The 27,481-nt window shown below is 31.6% G+C and overlaps 1 protein-coding gene across 2 annotated transcripts in view; it reads right to left on the bottom strand.

The window, feature by feature from the left end:
* The window catches only part of LOC148280467 (cell adhesion molecule Dscam1-like), a 139,010-nt gene that overhangs the window by 88,866 nt on the left and 22,663 nt on the right, over nt 1-27,481 (bottom strand). For both annotated transcript variants that reach the window (XM_088228336.1, XM_088228337.1), the window contains exons 2-3: nt 24,741-24,902; nt 9,114-9,257 (exon numbers count right to left, since the gene is read on the bottom strand). In XM_088228336.1, coding sequence (XP_088084462.1) covers nt 9,114-9,257; nt 24,741-24,902 — 306 coding nt within the window. The remainder of the gene's footprint in view (nt 1-9,113; nt 9,258-24,740; nt 24,903-27,481) is intronic.

Consider the following 27,481-nt stretch of genomic DNA (forward strand, 5'->3'; position numbering starts at 1 on the left):
TCAGATGCTCGTCCGAAGGACTTTGAAATATTCTAATCTGAAAAAAAATGTATATCCAAAAATGAAATTTAGGTTTTTTAGAAATCAGTGTTTTTTTTTTTACTAGAAACTGCTGAAAATCTATTAAATCGAGACACTGGTGTGATGATTTAAAAAAAAAAAATCTTTTATTCAGGAAACATACAGTACGGTTAGATGGTTTTATATTTTACACAGTTAGACTTAACTCTAATGGTTCATTGAAGTTTACAAATTACATAATAATTTTATTTTTGAAGAATTTTTGCAATGTAGCAGGGCCTCGATAGAACACCCAAAATGTATACCATATTCGGATATTTTGAAAAACATTTTTCGAACTATCAAGACCTTGCGGTAATTTCGCTTTTGAAACTGTCTCTTGAAACCTATTGTTATATTTGTTGGTTTAAAAAAGTATGTATGGCAATGACATTTTTGTATTAATGAGAAATAAATATTACAAGTTACATGTGACATCGATTTTATTTACCTACTCAAATAAATTCAAACCTCTATTTAAACAAACCAATTCCTTTCTTTATATTGCGTAAACAAATTTCCTATCTCAAATATAATTTAACCTTTGTAAACATTTTCGTTGTATTTACATTATTATATAAAGGAAAAATGAGAACATTTTCCGTATCAATAATACCATACAGCTGAGACATATTTATTAATTAAAGCAATTAATGCCCAGGTATTTGCCAAAACATCCCAGTAATATTTTTTTTAATCGCTAAAAAAAATCAGACCTGATTCACATGAAACATATATTTTAATAGACTTTTTTACAATCAATTACAATAAACAACTCAAATATACCCCCACTTTGCCCCACCTTCGCCGCGCGCTTGAAGTCGCCGCGTAATGTTGCCAGATCGCGAAAAAAATAACCATAACTCAAATGTAAGATAACTATACTTTTTTTAAAAAGCAATTAGTTAATTTCTCTAAAATTTTATTGTACTCGCAGAAACATTGATTGACATAACAGAGTAGATAAGTTAAGGGTCATTTCATAAGAGTAATTAAATTAATGAACTTTAAACTTAAAAAATAAAACAAATTATATTTTCCATAAAATGGATATATTTATGTAATGCTAAATAATATTTTATGTTTTAAAAATAATGTCGGTCAAATGTCCGCCACGACGTTGTTTAATCCGAGAAGTCCAATTTTTGTTAGTTCTCTCATTAGATGAGAAAAACATGAGTTAAAATTTCACTAAATCCATAAAAACCAATGTTCTTATAAATAAATAAAAAAGTTTAAAAATTGACTACCCTGGCAACACGAACAAAATGTCCATTTTGTTTTCTTTAACAATCTGACAGGTGGAAACATAATATTTTTTTTTGAGTTATGTATATGCTTCTTACAACTGCATTTGCTACTTTAACATAAAACGTGATCCCATCCTGTTTCTTTTTGATCCCAGCAGCATTTCTACACCTTTAAACGACACAACACACCATAGTTGAATTCAAATCAGAAGTTGCGCACTGAGCGACGTCTGCAAAGAAACTAAATGGGTCAAAACGTAAAACTACTCGTTTAAGAGTACTTTAGTCGCCTTCTGTTTGATGCGCGTATGCGGCTTCTGGACTATTCTTAATTCTATGGCTAAATTTTATACGTCATTCGAAAAACTGATTTCTGGTCTACAAGATACTATGTTTCTTTTTACGTTACAGAAATTATTTATTGGGTTACAGGATTTTAAAATAAAATATCAAAATAACGAAAGTGAGAATTAGGAAATAACACTTTTTTGTACGATCTTAAAGTGCGAGTAATAAAGGGTGTATGAATTACTGTCCTGGAAAAAAAAATTACTACTTATTAGTAGATTAATTAATTAATTTTTAAATTCTTTATTTTTGAATTCCCTCGAAAACGGTCATTTCATTAGCCGCCTTTAATACGTCACGATTCATGTTAATTTTGAACTTTGTGTCTAAGCGTTAAATTTTTTTTAGAACATCGTAGTGAATTTTGACGTCACAATTATCAATGCTGCATATATATTGCATTATTTTTTAATTTTTTAGTTTTCTTTAAAAAAAAAATATTTGTGTTTTTATGATTTACCCAAATATTTAATTTTGAGGGCCATTTTTAACGAGATGTAAATAACTCACTAACAGAAAACGGGTATTAAGTTGGGGTAGAGTGGTATTTGAACTACGGACCTTTGAGCCGGGAGTCCGAGACACTAGCCTCGGGACCCCAACTCGATTAAGCAAGTTTCAGCAAGCAATGGCGATACAAAACGGATGCTTTTTCATTAAATTAATTAAAAGCTCATTTATCATTTTAAATCATTCATTTTCATTTTCAACATTCCTGTACTTGAAACAATACATTCAAATTGACCCTTTTTTCGGAAAAAAAAAATCAATATCGTAATTTCACCACCCGGATGGGGTCCAGTTCCAATTGTTTCGGATAATTGGAGTTCTATTATAGCTCTAAAATAATTTAGATTTGTATTTTTGTAATTTCTTTATAGTTAATAAGTTAGAGTTCCTATATCATACAATGAAGAACTATGAAATATTAGTTTATGTTGACCATAACAGCGAACCAAAAAGTGCCAAAAATAAACCAAATTTATCATTTAATTTAATTTTTAATCGTCTCAGGAACAATCATGCGAGTAAAAACTTTAAGTATATTAGTAATGGCTTCATAAATATAATAATCACTAGGAGAAGAGCTCTGAGGAGGGCATCACCAACACCGTGAGGTTTGCAGAGCCGAACATCGCTTTGGCCCGCAACGCGTAATCCGATGCAACGTCAGCTCGGACAAGTTATTAAACGACGTGCATCTGAAGAACATTCACAATTCATCTTAGCATTTTTTGTTGCCCGTCCTCCGGCTTCTCGCCAAGTATTCGCTGTTGTAAATTCCTTTTGTACAGAAAAAAGCTCACATTCGTATATATGACATTCTATTGCGAAGGTTTTAAATAAAAAAACATATAAAATGTAACATCAAAGCAAACACATCTTGTAAAGCAGAAAGCTTTATTTTGAATGAGCTATGAAATTTTATGGTTTTGTTTTTGTTTTGATGCTTATTTTTAAATTTTGAAAATATGATCAAAACTTATGTTAACATTTAGCATATTCAGAACATAAAATGAAATAATTTTCGCAAATGTTAATTGCTTTAAAATAATTTATTAACTGTACATATTGTGCTAAAATAATACTTGACATCCTTTGTCTACAAAATTTAATATTGGAAACACATATTTACCTGTAGAACCGATAAATTTTGTGCTAAACACAGGTAGATATGCCAACAGTATAATTTAATCGTTACGGAGTATTTACGATACAAGGGAGTTTATATAATAAATAATATTAAAGCCAGAACAATAATAGAGTAAAATAGAAAGTTTTGACTGGCAGTTTTGATGGAGAGATATTGTTACAGATAAGTCTACAAACCACTTTAGAAGCCAGTCACATCCAAAACTTTGTGATAGAATATTTTATTGGCAGACAGTGGAACATCAAAGACAGAGATTAAATCAAGTTCGAAATGCCCTTTTAACAAATAAATTCTCTATTTTATGTAATTATAATACAACACAAACATTTGAATGATATAATTATTCCTTTATGACAATTTTTCGATAATATCAATATCAGGTGGTATTATACACACAAATAAACAATATTTTATGCCCTTTCCCTTTAAGGGTAAGTACAGGGGTTAGAACGCCACATAACTCTTTATTTGCATTCATACCTCGCGTCTTCTTCTTTCATACATTTTCTCATGCTCACCCGCTGATTATTCCGACCTGTTTGTCTTCAAGTCTTCCAACTGGTCATGCTATGTATTTCTCGGTTTTCCTCGATTACTGCATTCATTGAAATTCGCATCGTTAACCCTTTTGGCCGTTCTTTCGTTTTCCATTTGTTCCATAATGTCCAAAGCAACGCAGAACTGTTCTCTTGATTTTGTCCAAAATGCTTATCTCAGCCTTATTTAATGAACGGATCTAGACATTTGTGCACCATCATGCATAGTTTTACCACACATTCACCTGAAAGATCGTATTTGGACAGCATTCAGCCTATTTAAATCCTTGTTTTTAGAATTTCATACTTCGCTACCACACATTAGGGTCGGCACCAGGACTCCATTGTGAACGGCTAATTTGGTTCTGTTCTCAGCACTAACCATCCTTTCAATATCTTTCTTAGTCATTCCATCCCTAGTATACATATTACCCGGATACACAAATTCCTCTACCTGTTTCAGTATAAACCACATTCACAGTGATCTCACATTGGGTCATACATTCATTTCTTTTAAAAAACATTGCATTCAATTTATCGACTTTCATCAGCAAATCACTTCCTTTGCATACGTCATAGACTTTTGTTTCAAGAACCAATAATTTCTGTTCTTTTTCTGAAAGATGAACGTCAGTGCTATATAAGCTTCTGACGTCACTGCAACCTGCGTAGATCTATTGTGACAGGTTCCCGTAAATTAGACAGGTCTTTAAAGAGCCTAACTACCGAATGAAGGGCGAGTGTTCTCATTTCTCAAATTGCTAAATCTCCTCTTTCAATCCCAGGTTCTTAAAGTATTGGGCTATAAGGAAAAGAGGAAGCGCACTAACATCTTCAGATTTAACCAGTGGTCCTCCGAGGATGAGGCTTATTTTGTTACATAAAGCATCACATTCACATTTTATTTGTACAGGTGTGTAATTATTTTCACTGCAGAACCTACATCTAGAAGTTTCAGAAATGGTGCATTTTAGCAAGGTGTTTATTCAACCTGCATTGCGTTATAAGGAATCTTGTGATAACCTTCACTTGGTTTCGGCTTAAAGTTAAAACAAACAAAAACTTTAAGATAAATATTTAAAAGGAACATATGATTTTTAATTATTTATTAAATTTCCTCAAATATTAATGTCAAAAAACATGCATCTCAATAGGTAAAAACAGCAAATAAATAAAAGTATGAAAGTTATATGTATGTAATACGAAGTAAATAATAGAGAATATAATTTTGTGATTAAAAAAAAAAACTATTAAAAAATTTTTTTGAAAACTAGTGCCAGAATTTAATAACTTGTAAAATAGTCACTGAAATTATTCTTGTACATATTTAGTAAAATTTAAGTTAACACATTTTTTTGTGTTTTTTATAACTATTTAAAGAAATACATTGCATTACAGTTGCAGTAAAATTAAATAATTTTTACATCACAAACGATGGTATATTTTTGCGTTTGATTAAGATGAAAGTTTGTTGGAGAATAAAGTTAATGAAGGTAATTACCCACAAATTGAATTTCTGATTCTAGCACTTTTTACTTTATTTAATTATGCATAATTGCCAATAACCGTAAAAATGGTTAGTAAAATATTGAATTTAAAATAACTTAGTCAAATTCAATTTATTAATAGTCACCACTATGCGGTACTGAACTGAAAAGCCATTATAGCAAAAATTATAGCGGTTAAATTCATTGTTTTTCTTTAATCCTATATAAATATTTATTTGTTTTCCATTACGGAAAATTTTAAACTTACTAATTGAATTTAAACTAAGAAATGAATGGAAGCATACAATCGATTAAATGCAAGTTCTAGCCAATATTACTTCTGATTTGCACCCCGTTGGGTGGAATTCTCAAGGGTCTTGTAAACTTAGTAAATGCGCTGTCTACTGACCAGAGCCAATAGGGATGCTGGACCAACTATGCAATTAATTATTGAGTCAAAGACAAATTTCTGAAATAAACAGCAACCTCCACCCACCACTGTAGATTTAAAATACTTATTAGGTACTCACAAAACAAAGGATGATTAGGAAATTCTAATTAATCTGAAATTGGAGTTCAGATTTTGAGATTGTTTGAACATTTCAATAAAATACAATTTGGCGCAGGGTAGCTAGGTACTCAAATTCATGAAGTATTTTGATTCAATGAACATCTTTTTGCTTTGACTAATTGGCAAATCCGTTAATTGGCAAAAGTGTAATATTTTTATTACCACATACACGTATCTCAATACTTATTTAACTGTATTGCCCCACGTGTATTAACCTTCGCCTCCATTTTTACCATAAAACAGTAATTTAGTTTATGAGTAATTGCTCCAAAAATTTTATTTACGCCATAATACCAGATGTAAGAGAGTTAAAATGTCAAAAAAGATTATATTATGTTATACATTTTAAAATATACTTTAAAAATAAACTTCTAAAAATTTTTTTTTTAATTATATTTGTTACTACACTTGTATTATTTTTGCTTGTGTGACATTGTGTATTTTTGGTTTATGTTTATAAATATCTACACTTTAAATTTCTCAAAATACATTATTTGATTTTTGTGTTTATTGAGTTACCTACTTATTTCATTTAACGTGACTTTTCCTTTGTGAAGGCCTCTACATAAACCCACACTAAATATTTTAAATTTTTCTAAATAACAAGTAAATAAATAAAAAACATAATCTGCTAACATGTGTTCAATTTACGTCCTGGCTACAAATTCTCAGAAAAGTAATAATGTACCTTCTTAATTACAGCATAGTAGGTATCGAATTGGATATTTTAAAATAATAAACATATTGAGTTACATACTGCCATTTTGATATTTAAATTGTTATAAATTACATGAATATATTTTTTGACCGCTTTTTGCATTTTTTTATATTTTATAATAATCTTAGTTTTGACCCCCATTACAAACATGTGATATATTTATTTATTACATTTTTACTATCAAAAGTGTGATAATTTTCAATAAGGTGATTGAAAATTATCACATTTTGAAAAGTTATTACCTACTTCTCAATCACTCTATGAAAGTTTAAGTAAAAAATCTACTATTTTACTAATATAAAATTTTACACCTTGGCGACTAAATTTCAGCTAGTTTTAGTTTTTCAACTGTTTTCTACTCTTAGAGGTTTATTAATACTTTTGTTAGTGTATAATGCGGGTTTAATTTACGTTGGCAGGGAAAAACAAATATTATTAGCCAACAAGTTACTAATATTTACTGTTTTTTTCCATGCATATTATTCAGTTGTATTACTAATGGAAGGAATTTCCAATAATTTTTTAAATTCAACTATCTGAATAAACACATTCAATTCGACCTATTAGATTTGTGACACGTGATGTCAAACAAACTATGTTTAATGTAAAAATTAAAGACAAAAACGAAATATTGTGGATACCACCGTATTATTAGGTATTAAATTAGATTCCAAGCTTCAGTGGGGTCCACATGTAGCTAATTAATCGAACAGACTTAGTTCTGCAGCCTACGCTGTTAAAAAGATTCGACATCTTACTAATGTAGAAACAGCAAGTTTGGTATACTTCAGTTATTTCGACAGCATTCTGTCTTACGGGTATACTGCAGTGTTGAAGTGCTGCGGATGTTGATTCTGTTTTTGTGCTGCAGAAAAGAGCTGTTTGAGCAATTTGCAATATGAACCCCCGAGAATCGCCCAGAGATATATAAAAAAAAACAACATATTGATAGTCCCATGCCAATATATTTATGAAAATTTAATGTACGTTCATAAGAATATTGTTGAATTTAAGAAGAAGCAGAGATTTCTATAGGTTCAACACTAGAAGTATAGATATGCTAGTTGTGCCCAACACTAGACTGCAAAAAAATAATAATCATTTTGCCTCAAACTGCACTCGATTCTACAATAAAATACTTCTTGAAATTAAGGCTTTGCCAGCAAATTTAAAAAAAGATTTTGTCTAGCACAGCGTGTTTGAAAAGAGCTACTATAGAGTAATATGTAAATCAATAAAATATAAATCTTTTTTTTTTTTTTTTTTTTTTATCAATATTCCTACAGAGATGAGGTAGATTTTTTTCAAATTCAGGATTATCGATATTCGAGCGTTTACAGGGCTTATGACCTGTCATTGGCTGGGTTGAGTGGCCACTTTACGTTTTTACAACATTCCCCATTCCGCTTATTAGCGAATATCGACACAGGTACCATTTTGATTCTTGTATATATCTTATTAAATGAGAAACCATTCACTAGCGTGTTGGAGCACCATCAAAATACACATACCAAAGAATAATGTTGTAAAATATAAATCATTAATATATAAACCAATAATTAGTCAACTAAACCTATCAAACGAATTGTAATCAAAAAACTAAAAGCAATAAATTAAAATCAATAATCACCAATCTATAAATAAATTAAAATCAATAAATGCCACGCAGTCTTGCCCTGTAAATATTCATCTATTGAAATTTTATTTTTAAGTTATGATTTAGTTATTGGCAATTGTAAAAGATTCAATGAATCAATAATCAAAATAAAAATAAAATTTCAAAACACATTATTTATTTATTTTATAATACGGTACAAGCTAATGACAATAGTTTTATGAAGATGTATTTAAAAGAAACTGAACAAAAACATCATAAAACAAAGACCAACAAGGGCAATAAAATAATGGTTAACAATATATTTATAAACACGATCAATACGCTCGACTTCGAGCTAACTTATGCCAATCCACATTCATCCCACACTGTATTAATGGCGAAGAGATCTACGAAAAGCCAAAAGATCTATCCCATAGACTTCCAAGTTTTGTGATGAATTGACTAATCTACACACATTGTGGACATTGGGGTTAAAAAACAAAAGTTGCTATTAGAGAGATTTCATAAATGGCAGATTCCAACTTCTGGTTACACGTTTGGAAACATGAAAATAAATTGATTAAAACGTATGAGATAGATACTCAGCAGTTGGTGTATCCATGTACTCCTCTGTGGGGAATGATGAAATCATTTTGTTTCAACTGTTTGAATATTGTAATGACTTCGCTAACGACCCTTGAAACAAAATTACTCTTGATACTACCAAGAAGTTGGAAGACTGAATTGAGCGCTTCGGTAAAATCATACAAATTCCCATTCGAAAAAAAATGAGTTGTTCAAAATATTTTTGGTAAAATAATTTTGTTCATATTTTTATTTGTCATTTTTACATTTAAATAAATAAAGAATTAAAGTAATAATTATTTTTTACCCAGTATTTCCAAGTTGACAGGTGAACTCCTTCGCCTTTCGTTAGTCAGGGTGTTCTCAGTAGAGCAGGCGTACCGAGACAAAGCGTCATTTTGTTGCACATCCCGCACGTGCAATGTATTGCCAGTTACCACATATTTAGCACCTGGAAGAAAACAAACAAATTAGTTTCACTTTCAAAAAATCAAAGATCATTTGTTCGCCTTTAATAATAATTCATTGTCTTCCACATCTGTTAGTATTTTGTTCAATCCTCATGAAATTCCTCAAGAGGCAAACTCGGAAGGTATTAAACAAAGATGGTTTCTTAGTATGTGCATAACAGTGGCGAACGGTGATTTTGTTTACAGGTAAGCTACAATTTTTTTTCATAAATTGGTAGCTAGCATATAATAATATGTACTAGCAATATGTAAATTCTTTTTTTTTCTGTAATCTTGAGTGATACAACAACATCTCTCATCTATGCAATCAACTTAAATGACGATTATTTACTTCGCGATATATAATCTGTATTTTCCATTATTTGAGTATAAAACTTATATAAAAATTTATTAAAAATACCACTGTGAATTCATTCCCATTACGATTGAAATGTCAACTGGTCGATCTATACAAGAATTGAATAATGCCAAAAACGTCGCGTTGGATGCCACATGTCTTGCGATATGACCGCTCCATATCTAAACAAATAGGTCTTCGGAGACAATATTCGAAATACTTTGTTTTGCAATTCTAGAATCTTAAAATTATTTTTGTATTCTTCAAGTTAAAAATGTAGCATACTTTTTTGTATTAAGACATAAGCTGGAATAACCTGCTAGTTTCTTCGCTCAATGCTGCTAATGGGCCCGTTTTATTGATATCTTTTGGAAGAGAACACAAACGGTGACAGGGATTTGAAAGAAATAACAATCATTTGTTTGTTTTTCAGAAAATAAGTTACTATAAAATATTATTATGTAAAGCCAAATATAATAGTAAGCTGCGCATAATCGCTTATATGGACGATAGGCCCCTGATACCTAAGAGCAGTGCTCTGACAAATCAAAATAAATGTTATTAAAAATTGATAATAAATTGATATATGCAATACAAAGAAACAAGGACTTATTGCAACATTATGTATATATTTTATTCGATACTAGAACCCAAAGATCTAGCAAGATTAACTCAAGCGAACGAGCTTCTTACCTTGTCATTTCACGCATGTGCTAAACGTCACCGTGCGTATTTCGTTTTGCACGAGTTTTTACCCTAAATGTTGGTGAAAAATATCAGATCTGGTAAAACCGTGGCTTGAGCGAGATATACTGTTCGTCAAAACGGTAAATCATCCGTTTGAGGGAGAAGACACGTTCGAAATCCGTGCAGTGATGGCGCTTGTACAGATATGTAGTTCGCTTGTATAATAACTTGGAACATACGTACTGACATAATATTGTTAAGAATTTATGTTTTTTAGTTACGTACAACGTAATAAAAGTAAAGCTAGGGTTTCCTAGGACAGCGGTGCCCGTATTTTAACGGCCGTAGTGAACGGTGATGCAGTGGACAGCCGTCGTAAAGGTGACTAGAGTGTGGTTTTCTAGGAAAACGGTGTTATCAACACCATTTAACACCGTTTTCCTAGGAAACCACTCTCTAATCACCTTTACGACGGCTGTCCACTGCATCACCGTTCACTGCGGCCGTTAAAATACGGGCACCGCTGTCCTAGGAAACCCTAGCTTAAGCTGGTTTCGATACGCGAGCTTTCCCTTCAAATGATTATCGCTCGATTACAACACTGTTTCACACTTAATATTTAGTATTATAATATTATTAAACTCGGTTCGTATAAGTCTTGTTATACAAATTTACAAAATGTAAAAAAATAAAATAAAATAAAATAAAATAAAATAAAATAAAATAAAATATAATAAAATAAAATAAAATAAAATAAAATAAAATAAAATAAAATAAAATAAAATAAAATAAAATAAAATAAAATAAAATAAAATAAAATAAAATAAAATAAAATAAAATAAAATAAAATAAAATAAAATAAAATAAAATAAAATAAAATAAAATAAAATAAAATAAAATAAAATAAAATAAAATAAAATAAAATATAATAAAATAAAATAAAATAAAATAAAATAAAATAAAATAAAGTAAAATAAAATAAAATAAAATAAAATAAAATAAAATAAAATAAAATAAAATAAAATAAAATAAAATAAAATAAAATAAAATAAAATAAAATAAAATAAAATAAAATAAAATAAAATAAAATAAAATAAAATAAAATAAAATAAAATAAAATAAAATGAAATAAAATAAAATAAAATAAAATAAAATAAAATAAAATAAAATAAAATAGAATAAAATAGAATAAAATAAAATAAAATAAAATAAAATAAAATAAAATAAAATAAAATAAAATAAAATAAAATAAAATAAAATAAAATAAAATAAAGTAAAATAAAGTAAAATAAAGTAAAATAAAATAAAATAAAATAAAATAAAATAAAATAAAATAAAATAAAATAAAATAAAATAAAATAAAATAAAATAAAATAAAATAAAATAAAATAAAATAAAATAAAATAAAATAAAATAAAATAAAATAAAATAAAATAAAGTAAAATAAAACAAAAAACAAAAAAAAAAAAAATAAAAGACACGCATCGAAAATACTAAAGATAGTATGTTAGGTGGTAAAATGAAATGAAATAAAATGAAATAAAATGAAACAAAATAAATTTAAATAAAATAAAATAAAATAAAAAAAAATTAACTAAAATAAAGTAAAATAAAACAAAATAAAAAAAAATTAAAAAATTAAAAAAAATAAAATAAAAGACACACATCGAAAATACTAAAGATAGTATGTTAGGTACTCTTATGGGTCTAATAAAAAAATATAATATGTCACTTTAGTTGAGTTAGAATGTAAGTTTAAGTATACAATTGTAAAGCGCCCCTGAGGTGATTTTTTCAAAAATTGCAAAAATCGAAATCAGCCAAATATTATTATTATTATATCAGCGATCATTTGTAATATACACGAAGGTAAGACTATCAGTTTTACGTTTCAGGCGCCTGTATAAGAGTATTAAATATTTCAACAAAAAACAGAAGATAATTAAAATAAACCACAATCGGAAATTGAACCCGAGGAATGATAAACAAACGCACGGGTGGCTAGACCACAAAACAAACAAATAGAAGACAGTGATTAAGTAAAAACTCAATATCTGTCCATCAATATACAAAAAAACATAATTTTCATCCTATTTAAGTCAACTTAAAAAAGTTTTAAAATCGGTTTATTGTTTGTTTGGTTTCTAAAAAAGAAAAATCCAAACTACGGAACACAAATAAAAAGGTCAAAGTACGTATTGTTGAAAAATTAAAAACTTTTCAAGGGTCAAAAAATAAGTTTTCTGTAGTTAGGAGACGGAAGAGCTTGAAAGATGACACGTCAGATTTAATGGTATGCTATTAGGGGTGTGTTTTATCCCAAAACTTTTAAAAAGGGTTCCGCTGAAAGCACTTAGTAGAGCAAAGTGTGGTCCTGAACAAAGCTTTCCAAATATCTGATTAAAAATGTGACGAATACTTCACAGGCTTGTGAATAAACGACATGTTTACTCCTTTATAATAAATACCACTAGGAATACAAAATTTTGAATCAAAAAGTTAGAAAAGACGTTCAAATTATTTTCAATAACACATTTAAATGAAAAACACTATATATTTTGTTGGCTTATTTATAATTTTGAAAACATTGACTATAAGATAATAGAAAAACATCGTAGTAAGACGTGACTACGCTTTATTACAGTAATGGAAAACATCAGAAAATGTACATTTTATTTTGTAATATTCAGCTGTTTAGGCAATTTAAAATTTATACAAACAATATAAGCCATTTTATGTAATTATATTTCAGCTATCATAAATGAAATGAATAGTTCCTTCTAATACACAAAACAGTTATAATTTATAATATTGTAAGTTTGTCGAATTATTTGCAGACAAAAAACTAGAATTCACCCCCTAGGGAGTCATTAAGATTAACAAATTATAACAAGGATGGAGGACATTTTAGAGAACGAGGGAAGAAAAGTCTTTGTTATGTTCAAGAAACAAAGAAAACGAGTGCTTTGGAGAACTTATTGCGAAATGCAATATCTGTCAACTAACCACGAAACAAACTGGTCAAAAGAAAATAATATATAGTGGAAGATAAAATTCCAAAAAAACTACCGCATAGTGTAAAATCGATTAAACAAGATTAAAATATGTTCGAGATTTAAGAGCTCATAAATAAATCGGAAGTTACTTAAATAAAAACGGCCTTGTTACAATAATAATACTGAAGAAAACGTTTATGTAGGTGCCATTTTTATTTAAAAATGTCTGGAAATTGGTAGGTACCTTATTACATTGGCTCATTGCATGTTCATAATTACAAATTTTATAAAAATTATAAATTTGGCCAGAAAAGCTCGTAATACATTTTTATTCAGAATTTTTAGTAACGCGTTCATAAGTTTTTTTGAAATTCAAAAGTCGTTTTATTTGGCCTTGTTTGACAAACTCCGAAGGTTTTTTAACGTAAATACAATGATTCAACTCCCTGGGGAGCTGTTAACATTAACATATTACAACAGAGATGAAGAACATTTTAGAGAAGGTAATATAGAAGTCTAGGCATCTACAGGGCTCAAACATCAACAGATGAAAGAATTGAAGGAATATAGACGTTCAAATATGGGCAGAATTGTGAATGTTACACAGTGTTGTAAAGTGGCCATTTAAACCAGCCAATGATAGGTCATAAGCCCTGTGGATGCTTAAACTTCTATATTACCTTCTCTAAAATGTTCTTCATCTCTGTTGTAATATGTTAATGTTAACCGTTCCTCAGGGAGTTGTATTCTGTCCTTGTCTACAAAAGTTTGGACAGACTCAAAATATTGTTGATAAATCCACCTGGTCCATAAAGAAGTATAGAAATTGATAAAATTAAAAAATTTCAGGCGTTGCTTAGTATGTAGGTGAAATAATTCCATTCAATGAATCTCACCCGCATAAATAAAGATTTATCCCTTTAACTTCACGAACATCAACAGATGAAATAATTGAAGGAATATAGACGTTCAAATATGGGCAGAATTGTTAATGTTACACAGTGTGTAAAGTGGCCACTTAAACCAGCTAATAATAGGTCAAACGCCCTGTAGATGCCTAGACTTCTATATTACCTTCTCTAAAATGTTCTTCATCTCTGTTGTAATATGTTAAAGTAAATACAAAGCTTAAGATTCTATCTCAAGGTGCTTTTATATTTTTAGATGTAAGATTCTCATTAAAACCGTGGAATTATATTTTTTTATCTTGGTACATAATTAAAAATATTGTTGAGAAAAGATAATAAATGATAGAAATACAAAGTAAACAAAAGATTTTAAAAACAATTATGGAGCAATTACATAAAAAAACACTTCCTTTACTTTAATTGTACATTATAAAATATAAAATTAAAAATAAATATAAAATTTACGTATAAGAAATCGATTTGTTTTAGGATTCGCAGGATAAATATTTATTTATGATAATTTTTATAGCGCCATTTTTGTAAAAATCACCTCAAACGCGCTGTTTAATAAGCATCCCAACATGCCTTGCAGCTACAGAGCGCATTGGCGGTTGGAATTCTAGTTCCCTATTTCCATAAAGCTCAATTTTAATAATTATATGAGAGCTAGATTACAATACGTCTTGCAGCTACATAGCGTACGGAAGTTAAGAAATCTAGCCCCTATTTACATCAGCAGCATCAACATTCCCTATCCGCACCTAATGGTGCATAGGACACTGCATTCATATGCAGCTACATCAGCTATAGAGGAACTTTTCATTCTTAGATTTGGTTCAGTCAAAACCTAGATACTGGATAATATTTGAAATCCACAAAACATGGTATTCCTCTTTAAATATTTTACCTAACATATTGATTTGGATTGGGTTCGGGAAGAATTGTTAGTCACAGATACAAGTAAAAATTACTTTTCGTTTGATTATATTCCGATGGTTAGCTAGATAAGAGATTTAGTGCTGTTTTATCTTTTGTATTTATTTTATTGCAAAACATTTTCTTCTTTTTTTATGTTTTGTTTTTTTGTGTTTGTAACTAATGTAGGTATACCTATTGCAAAATGCGAAGAAAAAATATAATAAATACATAATTAAAAAGGAATATTACATACCTATAATATATTTATCGTATTCCTCGCGCTCTAATGGACAGCGCTTTCGCTTTCCATTCAAAAAGTTTCGGGTTCGATTCCCGAAATGGTAGGTATGGAATGTTAATAAAAAAGTGATTTTACACTAGAATATTTCATAGTCCTATGACTGGCATCTGAAGTAAACAACTGATCATTTTATCTTTATGTAACAAAAATTATCAAGATACGCTGCGATTGGTAAACCAATGCAGTTCTCTATGCATCATTAGGTGCGAAAATGGAATGATAATGACATAATAAGCATGGTCAATAATAAATGCAACTCCCGTATAAAAAATATCATTACATGTATTTGCAAAGTAAGATTTATATATAAAAAAAATCTTAAAAAAAGTATTTTAACCTAGCCGGACCAAAGAGGGAGATTCGAATCCCCCATTGACCGATTTTAATTCGATTACTCGATAACTCAAATATTATTTCAGCTTTTTGCCGTATATTTTTTGTAATCGTAAAATTAATAGAAAAAAACATTTTTCTGTAAATAATACAATGGTCAATTTCACTTTATGTACATAAGCATTTGGCAAACTAACAAAAATGAATAAAATACAAGAACGAGTAAAATATGTGTAAGCGAAAACACAAATAAATAATTGCACGGTCATAAACACTTCCAACGTTTTATTCTCCTGACGCCATATACAAGAAGTTGCTGGGGTCATTTGGTCCCCCCGTTCGGATCATGTGTAATTTTTGGATGCTTAGTGAGGGAAAGGTTAATCTCTGAACTACGCGGTGGTGGATTTTCGTCGACGATATATCGGAGGAATATTGATATATATTTATATTGGGTATTTTGATATTTATCCAAATATCATGATAATATTTTAGAACCCTGTTTTATTTTCTTTGTTTTAAATATACGTTTTATTGGATAATAAAATTTTGCAATTCACAGAAACAAAACAAAACTACAAATCAGATTAATGTCTTTCTGGTATTTTCAACAAAAGCTATTAATTCCTAATAATATTTTAAAAACATAGTTAAGAAACGGATGAATGGAGTAAGGTTTTTATTTATTTGTTGACGCAACATTTTTGGTAACTTAAAACGACGTTGCGAAAATATAAATAAATATGGGTATAAGGGGCCTAAAATAATTGAAGTGTATCTCCAGCTAAAGAGATTTGAAGAACAATAAGATTATGCTAATAGTCTTAGATTTATTAAGTAGTTTACATAATTTTAAAAAGAGTTTTCTTTCAAAGATATAATTTTGAACTGCAATACGACTGACACCTGAAGCGTAAGACTGATCATCTTACCTTCATGTAACCGATTTTTGAACTACGCTGCATTTGGTTTACAAATGCAGTGCCTTATGCATCATTATTATTATATTCATTGTCGCAGTTACAACATAAAATACGTAAAATTGGAGTAAACATTTGTAAATAAACAACCAAAATACCACATTCATAAACAAAAAAATATTTTTTCTGCTGAAAACAACATTTTTTAGGTAATTAAAAAAAAACTTTATTTACAAAGAACAAGTAGTTTGGCGGACTTATTGCTAAAAGCAGTATCTTCCAGTCAACCAAAAAACAGACTGGTGAAAAGAAGAGTTGGTCGAATATTTGTTTTAAAAAACGAATATACATACAAAAAAAAACCTAATTATAAAATAAAGTATCTTTTTTATGTTAATCATATTCAAGGATGAGGAATTGTGTGTGAATAAATAAAGTATATACAATAGGCACAATATTTTTTAATATTATAAAAGTTATCCGGTCTTTGTAAGCAAACAATTCTTAATGACGCAAACAATTTAAAAAAAATGGGGACTGAGACACTGGACGTCCCTGATTTAACGAGAGTGATTAGTATCAAAGTACCAAATAGATGTGCAAGATTGCATTCCACCTTTGTTGTGACACCTGGTACACAGAATTATTTTGTTGATTCACCAATCGTCAGACAACACCAGCTCGGAAACAAGTATGGATAAATTGATGTGTTTTGTTATCCATTATCAGTTTTTTGATTTCTCTGTCATTTCTCAGTTCTGAGAGTCGTGATCATTAGTACTCTCACCAGCCATTCCATTGACAAAGCGTCTCCACTCTTCACGGCTCTGCACCTTCTCCACAGATATATCGTCACCCGTAAGGTTGTTTTCACCTGGTCAATCCATCGAGCTGCAGCTCTGCCTCTGGTTCTTCGTCCTGGCACACTGCCCGTGATTATTATTTCCTCCAGATTTTCTGGGTCACGTCTAGCTATGTGACCAAAGAACTGCAGCATACGTTGGCAGCATAAGGCCGATAGGCGAACTTTTATGTTGAAGTCTTCCAGTAAAGAGACATTTGTTCTTCTGGTTGTCCATGGTATTCTCAGCATTCGACGCCAACACCACGTCTCGAAGGCATCTATTTTCTCCTGCTCACGTGATTTAATTGTTCACGTTTTTGCGCCATACAAGAATATTGGGAACACGAGCCTATGCACTATGAATATTTTAGTTTTTTTCGAGATGCCCTGATCTTGCTGAATTTTGGTCGGTTGAGTCATGACATTTTTTGCTATTAGGATACGTCTTTTAATTTTTTAAGTGCATGCACTGCCCGCAGAGATAGATGAGCCTAAATAAACAAAATCTTGAAACTCTTAAGGCGATAAAATCAAAATAACTTGATATAGAAAGAAAGTACCGCTGTGCCAAATCCATCAATTCTATAATTTCTTGTTTAAAAATAATTTCTGTAAATGCGTCTATATTTAAAAAAAATACCGTTCGATTTATTAGTCAGCAACAATAACCCGAATTGCGCCTTTCGCAAGGGTCGTTGAAGGTATGTAATAAAAGTCCGTCCGCTCAGGCAATCGGGAGCCTATTGTTCTTGCTGAGAAGGTACCCCCAAGAACCGGCCACATGTCAATACTTGTGAAGCTCAGGACATTTTTAAAAATGCGAATAATAATAGTTTAAAATAATATTTATATTTTTAAATCCATGAAATCCAAATCACTTTATTTCCATGAACAACATATTTATATATTCCAACTGTTATAAATTATAACGGCAACCATCACGCCGTTTCTCCGTAAAAGTAGGTAGAGAGGATGGAACGCCACGTCACTCTATCTCGGCATATAGACTTTGCTTCCTCTACTTTCATACATATTCTCGTGCCCGCTCGCCGATTATTCCGATTCTTATCATAAGTTAATTTATAAGACTAGGTTAATTTTATATTTAAGTTTAGTAGAATAAGTTAGATTTTAAGAACATCGTTTGGCGGGAAAGAATGAATTTGGCGGGAAGGGAAGACCGCCCCAACCGAAGCGTGCGCCCGCCAATGAGAGCGACGAGACCAACCGGGAAGGGGGGACGTCTAAAAGATGATAAAAACCATGACGCCCGCTTCCCGGACTCTCTTCTACGGAAACTCTCTTCTACGGAAACACTCTCTTCTACAAACTCTCTCTATTCTGCGGACCCGCGAGCCGAACTCTCTCTCCGGACTCTCTTCTCCTGCGTCAGTTGACCTCAAGGGTCACGGACGGGTGCCTTGCCATCCCCGTGGCCCAGTCAGCAGCCCAGTCAGCAGCCCAGGAGAGAAACCACCGCGCTGGCTAACCAGCCCTGACGCCGCAGCCCCAACGCTGCCGCCTACGACGCAACCCACGCGCTCACGTCACCGCACCACGGTGACGCAGCCCACGCGCCCACGCGCCAACGCGCCCACGCCGCTGCGTTCATGACGAGCCGCCCACGTCGTGCGTCCCTCCACGCGCCCGACGTCACTTCTCATGCCCCGCCATGGGACAGGAAGCCACGCCGCCGCTCGTGACGAGCCGTCGTCGCGGCACACCTCACCGCAGCTGGACGCCGCCGTCCCAGCTACCCCTCTTGCCGCAGCCAGATGCTGCCCTCCCCCTACGATGCACCACGCCGCCGCCCCCATCGCGTCCTGTGCCCACGCCGCACGCCAAGGACCCACGCCGCCTTCGCGTCACCACGCCGCGCGCCGCATCAGGGCGTCAGGTTATTTTTAAGTTTATGGTTTAAGTAAGTTAAGTCTAATTGTAAGTTAGGTTAGATATTGTTTATAATTTATTTTAAATACATTTAATATCCACATTTATCTTTATTCTTCTCTTACCCCTCCACATTGACATAATTAAACTGAATGCAACTTTAATCTAATTGTTATTCTTTACGGATAACTGGCGCCCGACAAAACCAAACGTCTCTCACTCTCTAACTTAATATTTTTTTTTCTCAACTCTAATTTTTTGTTAATTTTTTATATTTTTAATCTTAATTACTTTTTTCGAGGTTGTCAAACTTTAATTTTACTCATCACCATCATAATAATTTCGCGTTTCCTCCATAGTTGGAGCATATGGTGTGCACAAAGATCCTTCAAGTATCTCTCTCAGCTGCCAGCTCCTGTGCATCCTCCAGAGTCAGGTTTGCGTCCTGTAGTTCTGACATTAATAGCTGACAAACAGTCAGCAGTGGACGTCCAGGACGTCGAGAACCTGATGTCTTGTAAAATAGGCAAGCGTAGCTAAGGCCCTCAGGAAGCATCCGCAGTAGATGGCCAAGCCAACCGTATTGCCTCCGCTTGATTGAAGTTGTCGCGGGAGCTTTTTGCATCCGTTTTCTTATTACTTTATTAATTACAAAACTCAAAAGCAAAATTTATTAACATTTCCCTGTATACCCACGAACATGACATGCTTTTGTTGGATTTTTGTTTACTAATTTTACAATTAATATGTACATTATCGTGTTATTTCTGCTACTACGATCTTGCCCTCGACTCACTCCGGTAGAACTTGGTCTTGTTTTGCTCGGGGTTACTTTTAGGAAGCCATGGGTCCTTGGGTACCCGAATTATTCCTTGTTTAGGGGTAAATCGGTTGGAAGAACAGAATTATAAGCCAGTTGTTCGTTACAATTGAGTTTATTATAAGAATTATGGAGAAACAGAACATCAAAAATGGACAATGTTAATTTACAGTGTGTACAATGGTTAACAGTATTTCTAGAACAACTTACAGGGTTATTCCTCTGGGAATTCAAATGTTATTACAGTGGCCATTATTTTCAAGTGCAAATTTTTTTAATCGTTAATTTGGCCAGGGGTTATCTTCGAGAAACAGTTTGATTGAGATTAATTCAGTGGATTAATAATGTACAAAAATGTTAAGCAAAATTATTTCTAAGTTACTAGCAACCCAAATAAATTTGGCCAGGGGTTCTCTTGTTGAAATAGTAAAATTCACTTTTCCTGATGACAAAGGCACTGTGTTGGATAGAATCTGAACCACAAACCTTGACTGTGGATGCTCGAAGAAAATACCGATTATTTGTAGATTCGAACCATCCTAGCGAATTTTCATGAAAAGGAGATGGAGCCTGACTATCCGCCGCTTTAAAATAAGTTATTGAAGTTGAAGGTCCGCGCGAGACGCCATTACGTGATCACCGTCCGTGGATCCGAATAAATTGTGGGGGTAACGAGATGCTAGAATAAGCATTTAATTATAAAAGGTACTAGACAAAAGATAAAACAAATAGATTCGTACTTTAAAAGATACTTACAATATGGAGAGTCGTCAATATAACGAAACGGTTTGTTTCAACGGACGCTATTTCAATTGAGCGTTGCTTTGATTTATTTATCTGTAAAAGAGTAGCGAATTATGCACTGAACTTATTATGAAAAGGCGAGTATTATTATTTAATTGAACCTTATTTTTGCTTACTCACCAAGCAGGTTTACTGAGGTAACATTTTATGATCGGCACATTTTTTTGTATGAATAAAATGCTGGAAGCTTCTACGCTTCGGGCGGGAACTATTGGGTTCCGACAGCGATGTGCGCACTTGCCCAAGCACCAACGGGGAATGGGTTGGCGTGCCAGCCGTGCTTTAAAGGACTGGAGAGTATGATCACGTGGTCACCCGGTGTAGTTCGGTTCGAACGACGGTTAGACCTTTTTAAATTATTTAAAATGGCGATTTATTTTTTTATTATTATTACGTTTAAATTTGGTTAAGCTCCGATCACTGTTGGTTTATTTTTAGATAGTCGTGGGACACGACAACATATTTCATTGCTATGTAATTATGCTTTATTTTTTAATACTCTGTTTTATCACTTATGTTTATTGTAAAAAAAACAAAAAAAATAAAATTAAAAGAAAACCCGCCGCACACTCAAGATTTTGCTGAGACACCTATTTACGAAATTCAGTATTTTGCTGTTTTGGGCCCTAGTGAGGTGCCACGATTCGAATTCATACAGGAGAGTAGGTGTTATATTGGTGGCATTTGGTTTTTACTGATAAATACCTGATCTCATGACAGACTTTATACTTTTGAATGTGGCGCCTGCTACTCCTAGCAGCACTCTCAGTTCTTTTTGAAAGCTGCTATTTTCTGTAACATATACTCCCAAGTATTTAAAACTCTCAACCTTGTCGATGACTTGGAGTCAGGAGAATTTGGGCATCAAGGCATGAAGTGTTACAGAGTACATGGGTTTTTTAAATATTGATTTATTTAGCCCATCTACAGTGGCCTGAAGACCCCTGACTAAATCGTTAATTATGACCGCACTATCGGCATACTCTAGGTCACAGTGTTTTTTCGATAAGGAGATGGATATTCTTCGAATTAATGGAATTGACTTTCTTAGGATAAAATCCACGAGGGTCATAAAAGTAAACGGAGCAAGGCCGCAACCTTGACGAACTCCGATGGTGACCTCGAACCAATCTGTGACAACTCGTTGATTCTGATTCAGCATTTGCTACATGAGTGGAGGGCTATGATAAGTTATTTTTTTATTCATCTACACTTAAAGAATACCTACTGCAAACTTATTTTTTTTGCCAAAAAACTGTTATAATTTTTCAAAAACATTTAATTTACTAATCTTCTATTGTGTAGTATTTTATCCTTATTTATTTATAGTATCTACATAAATATCTATAAATCATTATAAAATTCAATACCTATGAAAAAAAATCCGATTATTAGACAAACATTTATTAGACCTACACATTGTCTTGTTTTACTAAGCAACAATTTTAATTTTGTGATTGTCATATAAAAGCCCTCTGGGCGTACATATTATATTTGAAAAATAATAAAGTAAAAGTAATAATAAATGTATACTAACATATTACAACAGAGATTTATTTATTTATGAACGGACATTGTCCATGTATACAATTTATAAGGTTTAAATATTACAATAAAAGAATAGTTTAAAACATTTTAAAAAAAAAGAAAGAAGCATTGACAAACATAAGGGACATCGAGACAAGATCTGGACTATTTAGAGATGAAGAACATTTAAGAAAAGGTAATATAGAAGTCTAGGCATCTACAGGGCTAATGACCTGTCAATGGCTGGTTTAAGTGGCCACTTTACACACTGTGTAACATTCACCATTCTGCCTATATTTGAACATCTGTATTCCTTCAATCCTTTTATCTGTTGATACTTGTGAAGTTAAAGAGCTGAAATCTTTATTTATGCTGGTGAGATTCATCAGCATGCAGATTGTTGATAAATGTATACTGTTACTATCAAATTGAAAATACAGTTTCTAGGTGATAGAAGCATTGCCATTGGCAATAATAATTTAACCACATAAATATTAATAATCTCCCATTTTATTTAAGTCACCAATAGTTATTAAGGTACTTTATCTGTTTTTGGATATCAAAAGGAAGCACATCCTACCGGAAAGGACATAAGGGAAGCTTTTATTACAGTTCTGTCATCTCATCATTTTCTTATGCCTAATGACGCTTTCCGGTTCTAAATCGGAAAAGCTCGCCCACTATGCGGAAGCTAATAGTCCATTAAAAAGCTTTTATTATACACATGTCTACAGGATGTTTTCCATTAAATTTTCGTTATTTTTATACTGTGTTTATTTTTAAAATGTTTTTATCATATTTATGCTGAAATGATATGTGTTTCATTAAGAACGATAAAATAAAATAATAAAATAATTATATTGTGTTTTTCGTTGGAATAATTAAATATTAATGACGGTCTTTCAAAATAAATGTGATAATAGATGCATTAAACACAGGTGCATAGAGCACAAAGTTCTGTTTTTATTAAAAAATTTACTCGTACGACCCATACCTGGATACTTTAAAACAATTCTAATTAATTAAATTAAAACACCACTAAATAAATCTTCAATGCCTATCCATTTTAAAACTCCACCATTTTGCAAATATTATAATAAAATGCATGATTGATAGAAACATTTAATGTCCTAAGTATGTACAGATCGTCCAAAGTAATGTTTGTTAAAATCTATAAAAGAAGACGCTAAATAAATAAATAACACAATGTTTTTAAACTTAACATTCGGGTACTATCAGGTAAAGATTGAAGAATTTCATTTGATTTCAGCGTAACGCCATTTTGTGAGTATACTCAGAGAAATAAAACTGAGATGAAATAAAAAATGCATTATTTATTAGGTCTCCTTGAAAAAATACCACTGAACATTTGTTTCAAGTCAGATAGGCGCGTATCGCGCGGAGACGAATGGAGGGAATCTGGGAAAGTGTGGACATTCGTGTAAGAACAGTTTTATGGTTACAAATTGAAAAGAGGTTGTATGTAGATTTATATTGTTGACAGGGATCTATGTTTAAAGGGTAGGTGACAAATGAATAAAGGTATAGTCTTAAATATGTCGCCGGTTTGTTTACGAGAAAGGTCACAGTTTTTCCAAGCTTAAGCAGTTATTTAAACAAACATTTATTTTATAAATGATGAAAAGTTGAGAGGATTTGGTCTATTTTCTACGTTAATAATGAAAACAAAGCTGTTCTTACTATTAAACAGTAAAATAAATTCATATTAATTTAAGAATGTTCGTGGTGGAACAACGACGTAATTTATTTCATATAAATCGCCTTTACTAAAATGAACAACAAATTAATATTTCTTTCAAAAAGCTTAATAGTGATTATGATCCTGAAATAAACTCATTTTAACGATTATTAAAAAAACAAAATAAAATCTAAATTCGACAGTAAAAAATAAATGAAAAATATTTTTTGAGTAACGTCTAAACGTCATATTTTTATGAAACCTTTTGCTGAACTATGTAGATTCTTTACATTTTCTTTCTCGTTTCCGTTTTACATATTTCCCAGACTTCTTTTTCTGTGTATTTGAAAGTTTCAAATACATTTTTATGCATAATTTTAAGAGAAAAAATATTGCATGTTTCATTATTATTGACTGAAAGTCATTGATCTATGTATTATTGTATTTAAATAATAAATCTAAATCGAATGGTGAACTTACCTTCATCAGGTGGAGCAGGAAGCAGCATGGTGTCGTCCTTGTACCACGCGCTAAGAGTCACGTGGTCACGCACACTTGGGGGCACGTTGCACGTTAGTACTGCCGTGCCACCTGGACTTGCACGCGCGCCCGACACTTGCACGTTCCAGTCTTGCCACACAACTGAAACAAGTAAAAAAAACATTTGAATCTACGCTGTTATACCTGTCATTTGATAAATTAAAAGTAAAATGAAAAGTTATTAAGCGGTCTCTTAAAGTGTGTTGTAACAGATTTTTTTTTTTACGAGATGACCTGTCTAAATAACAAAGTTTTCATTGCATTTGGCCGTTAACTTGGTCCAAAAACGGGAGGAATGATGGTGTATTATGTACCTTATGATTAAAACCCTAAGGATAGTTGAGGGTTCAAGTGGACAAAAGGACGGTGCCTTATCAGATAAAATAACCAAATAACCAGTCCTTAAATTGGGTCAAGACTAAGAGGAACAGAATCATACGCCTTGTGTCTGATATTCTAGGGACAGTTAAAGATGATCTTCAAAAAAATCGACCGACCGAATGACGGAGTATTCATTAAATGCTGCCTAAAGACCAAGAGGAATAGAGATGCATCAAACGCATTGATATCTTGATATCCCAGAGACAGTTAAGAAAAAACGAGCAAAAATGCTGTTTACTAAATATCAGGGTCTGCATTAAACGGAGACGTCGAATCGGCCCATGACCGAGAGAAATGGAGACGTGTTATAAAATATAAAATATACAAAGAAGCTTCGTTTTTATCAGTGCATAAACTTTCAATTGCTCTCATTTTTTTTATAATGTTCTTTATAATTCTTGCGCTCCTAAATATCTTAATGAGAATTTCATTTACCTTCCTGATCATCGTCTTTTATTTCGCTCTTCTCGGGAAAATACATTTTTTATTCCGTGACATAGCACATAATTTTTCAGCTATTTTTTTTCTGTTCAAGGTACTACACTTGAGAATGAGCTACCTCTTCACATAAAAAGTGCACATTCTTTATCCACTCTCAAGAAACGCCCGAAACATTACATTATATCCTTAGAATCCTAACCTCTCTGTATTTTTTGTTTTTACAAGAAATATGTATTTTTAACATTTTTCTTTCCTAAGTTTTTTTTTCTCTCTTCTTTCAAACTCCTTATTTTTTAAGTTAACTTGTGCAAGCATCATCTTTCTATTAAAAAACAGTTGATGTTCTTACTTTTTTTTATGTATGTATATTTTTGTATATATTTTCGTACCAGTCTGTTTTTTGGTTGGCTGCAAGATATTGCTTTTCACAATTATTTTTTGTACATGAAGATTTAAATAAAATAAATAAAAAATGTGTAAAAAGTAATATAAACTGTTTAAATTAAATACATAAAAATATACGTACTTATATTACTTTGTTATGATTAGGTATTATACTACCCGCCCAATTGAACTGAAATAAACATTATTTTTATGTTATTATTGTTATTTTTATATTATATTACAAAACGAGATTTTGACATTGATTCCTGTTTGACTGTATTAAAAAATCTACAGATTTCGTAGAAAAACTAAAAAAAGGGTTGGCGTAGATCGACATCATAAGTAGGTTAATATGAAATTGGAAATTTTGAAAACATACATTTTCAAAAAATCAATGTGGTGTCCAATAACCAATAGGTTGATTTGTTTTGGCTTATTTAAATGGTTTAAAAAAACACTTAAGTAATTTCCACAATGATCCTGAATCTGTATTCATTTATTATTTTTAATTAATTTATATTGGAGCATTTGGTTATAGCCATGGGAAAGACCACGTGTGCTAAATTATCTCTTATGACCGGCAGCACAACAACAAAACCAAACAGAATTCAGTTTCATGTCCTTGGGCAATGGTATTGATTTGACGTATTGTATAAATTCATTCAAATAAGTGCTTACGAATTTTAAAATAACAAGTTTTGTTATTAAACATATTATGAAGTTAACCTAACTATGATAAAAAATTAAATCATCATCATCAGTGGCGCTATAGCCCGTTGTGAGCCCCGACCTCCTCCAGAATCTGTCTCCATTCCTCCTTACACCCTGCAGCTCTTCACCAGTTCGTCAGGCCAATTGATCTAATGTCGCTTTCTGGATTATACAGCCATTTTAATCTTGGTCTTCCTCTGCTTTGATTATCATTGATTCTGTGCACATGGCCCAACCATTGTAATCTTCTTTTTATTATGATTAAACCGCTTCATTCCCACTCCGCTTTGATTAACAGCATCAAATATCTTCCTTAATATTTTCCTTTCAAACACTAATACCATGTTTTCATCTCTTTTGGCCATAACCCAGATTTTAACACCATTTGCAATAACCGGTCTGAGAATAGTTTTGTAAATAATAGTCTGATTTTTTCTAGGGTACTGGACATCATATTTTAAGATAAAATCGATGATTATAAAATATTTTTAGGTGTATTTTATACTAGTCAGATAAAACTGTGCAAGTACGGATAGGTACCAAGTAACGATAGAGCGGAGTTCAACCCTCGGACCTATGATTCTCTGTTTGCAACACTACGATGGGACTGACCAAGTTAAAGATGTGATAAATTAACAACAAATTTTTAGTAGTACGAGTTACTTGTAAGAATTTTAATAGTAATAGTTTTCATGTTTTGGCATTTAATTTATTAAAAGTTTGAATCAAATTAGTTATTTAATAAAATTGTATCTTACTTTTGA

The sequence above is a fragment of the Micrasema longulum genome, unplaced genomic scaffold (genome assembly GCF_059751315.1).
Source record: "Micrasema longulum isolate JH-2025_06_02 unplaced genomic scaffold, ASM5975131v1 h1tg000578l, whole genome shotgun sequence".
NCBI classification, from domain to species: domain Eukaryota; kingdom Metazoa; phylum Arthropoda; class Insecta; order Trichoptera; family Brachycentridae; genus Micrasema; species Micrasema longulum.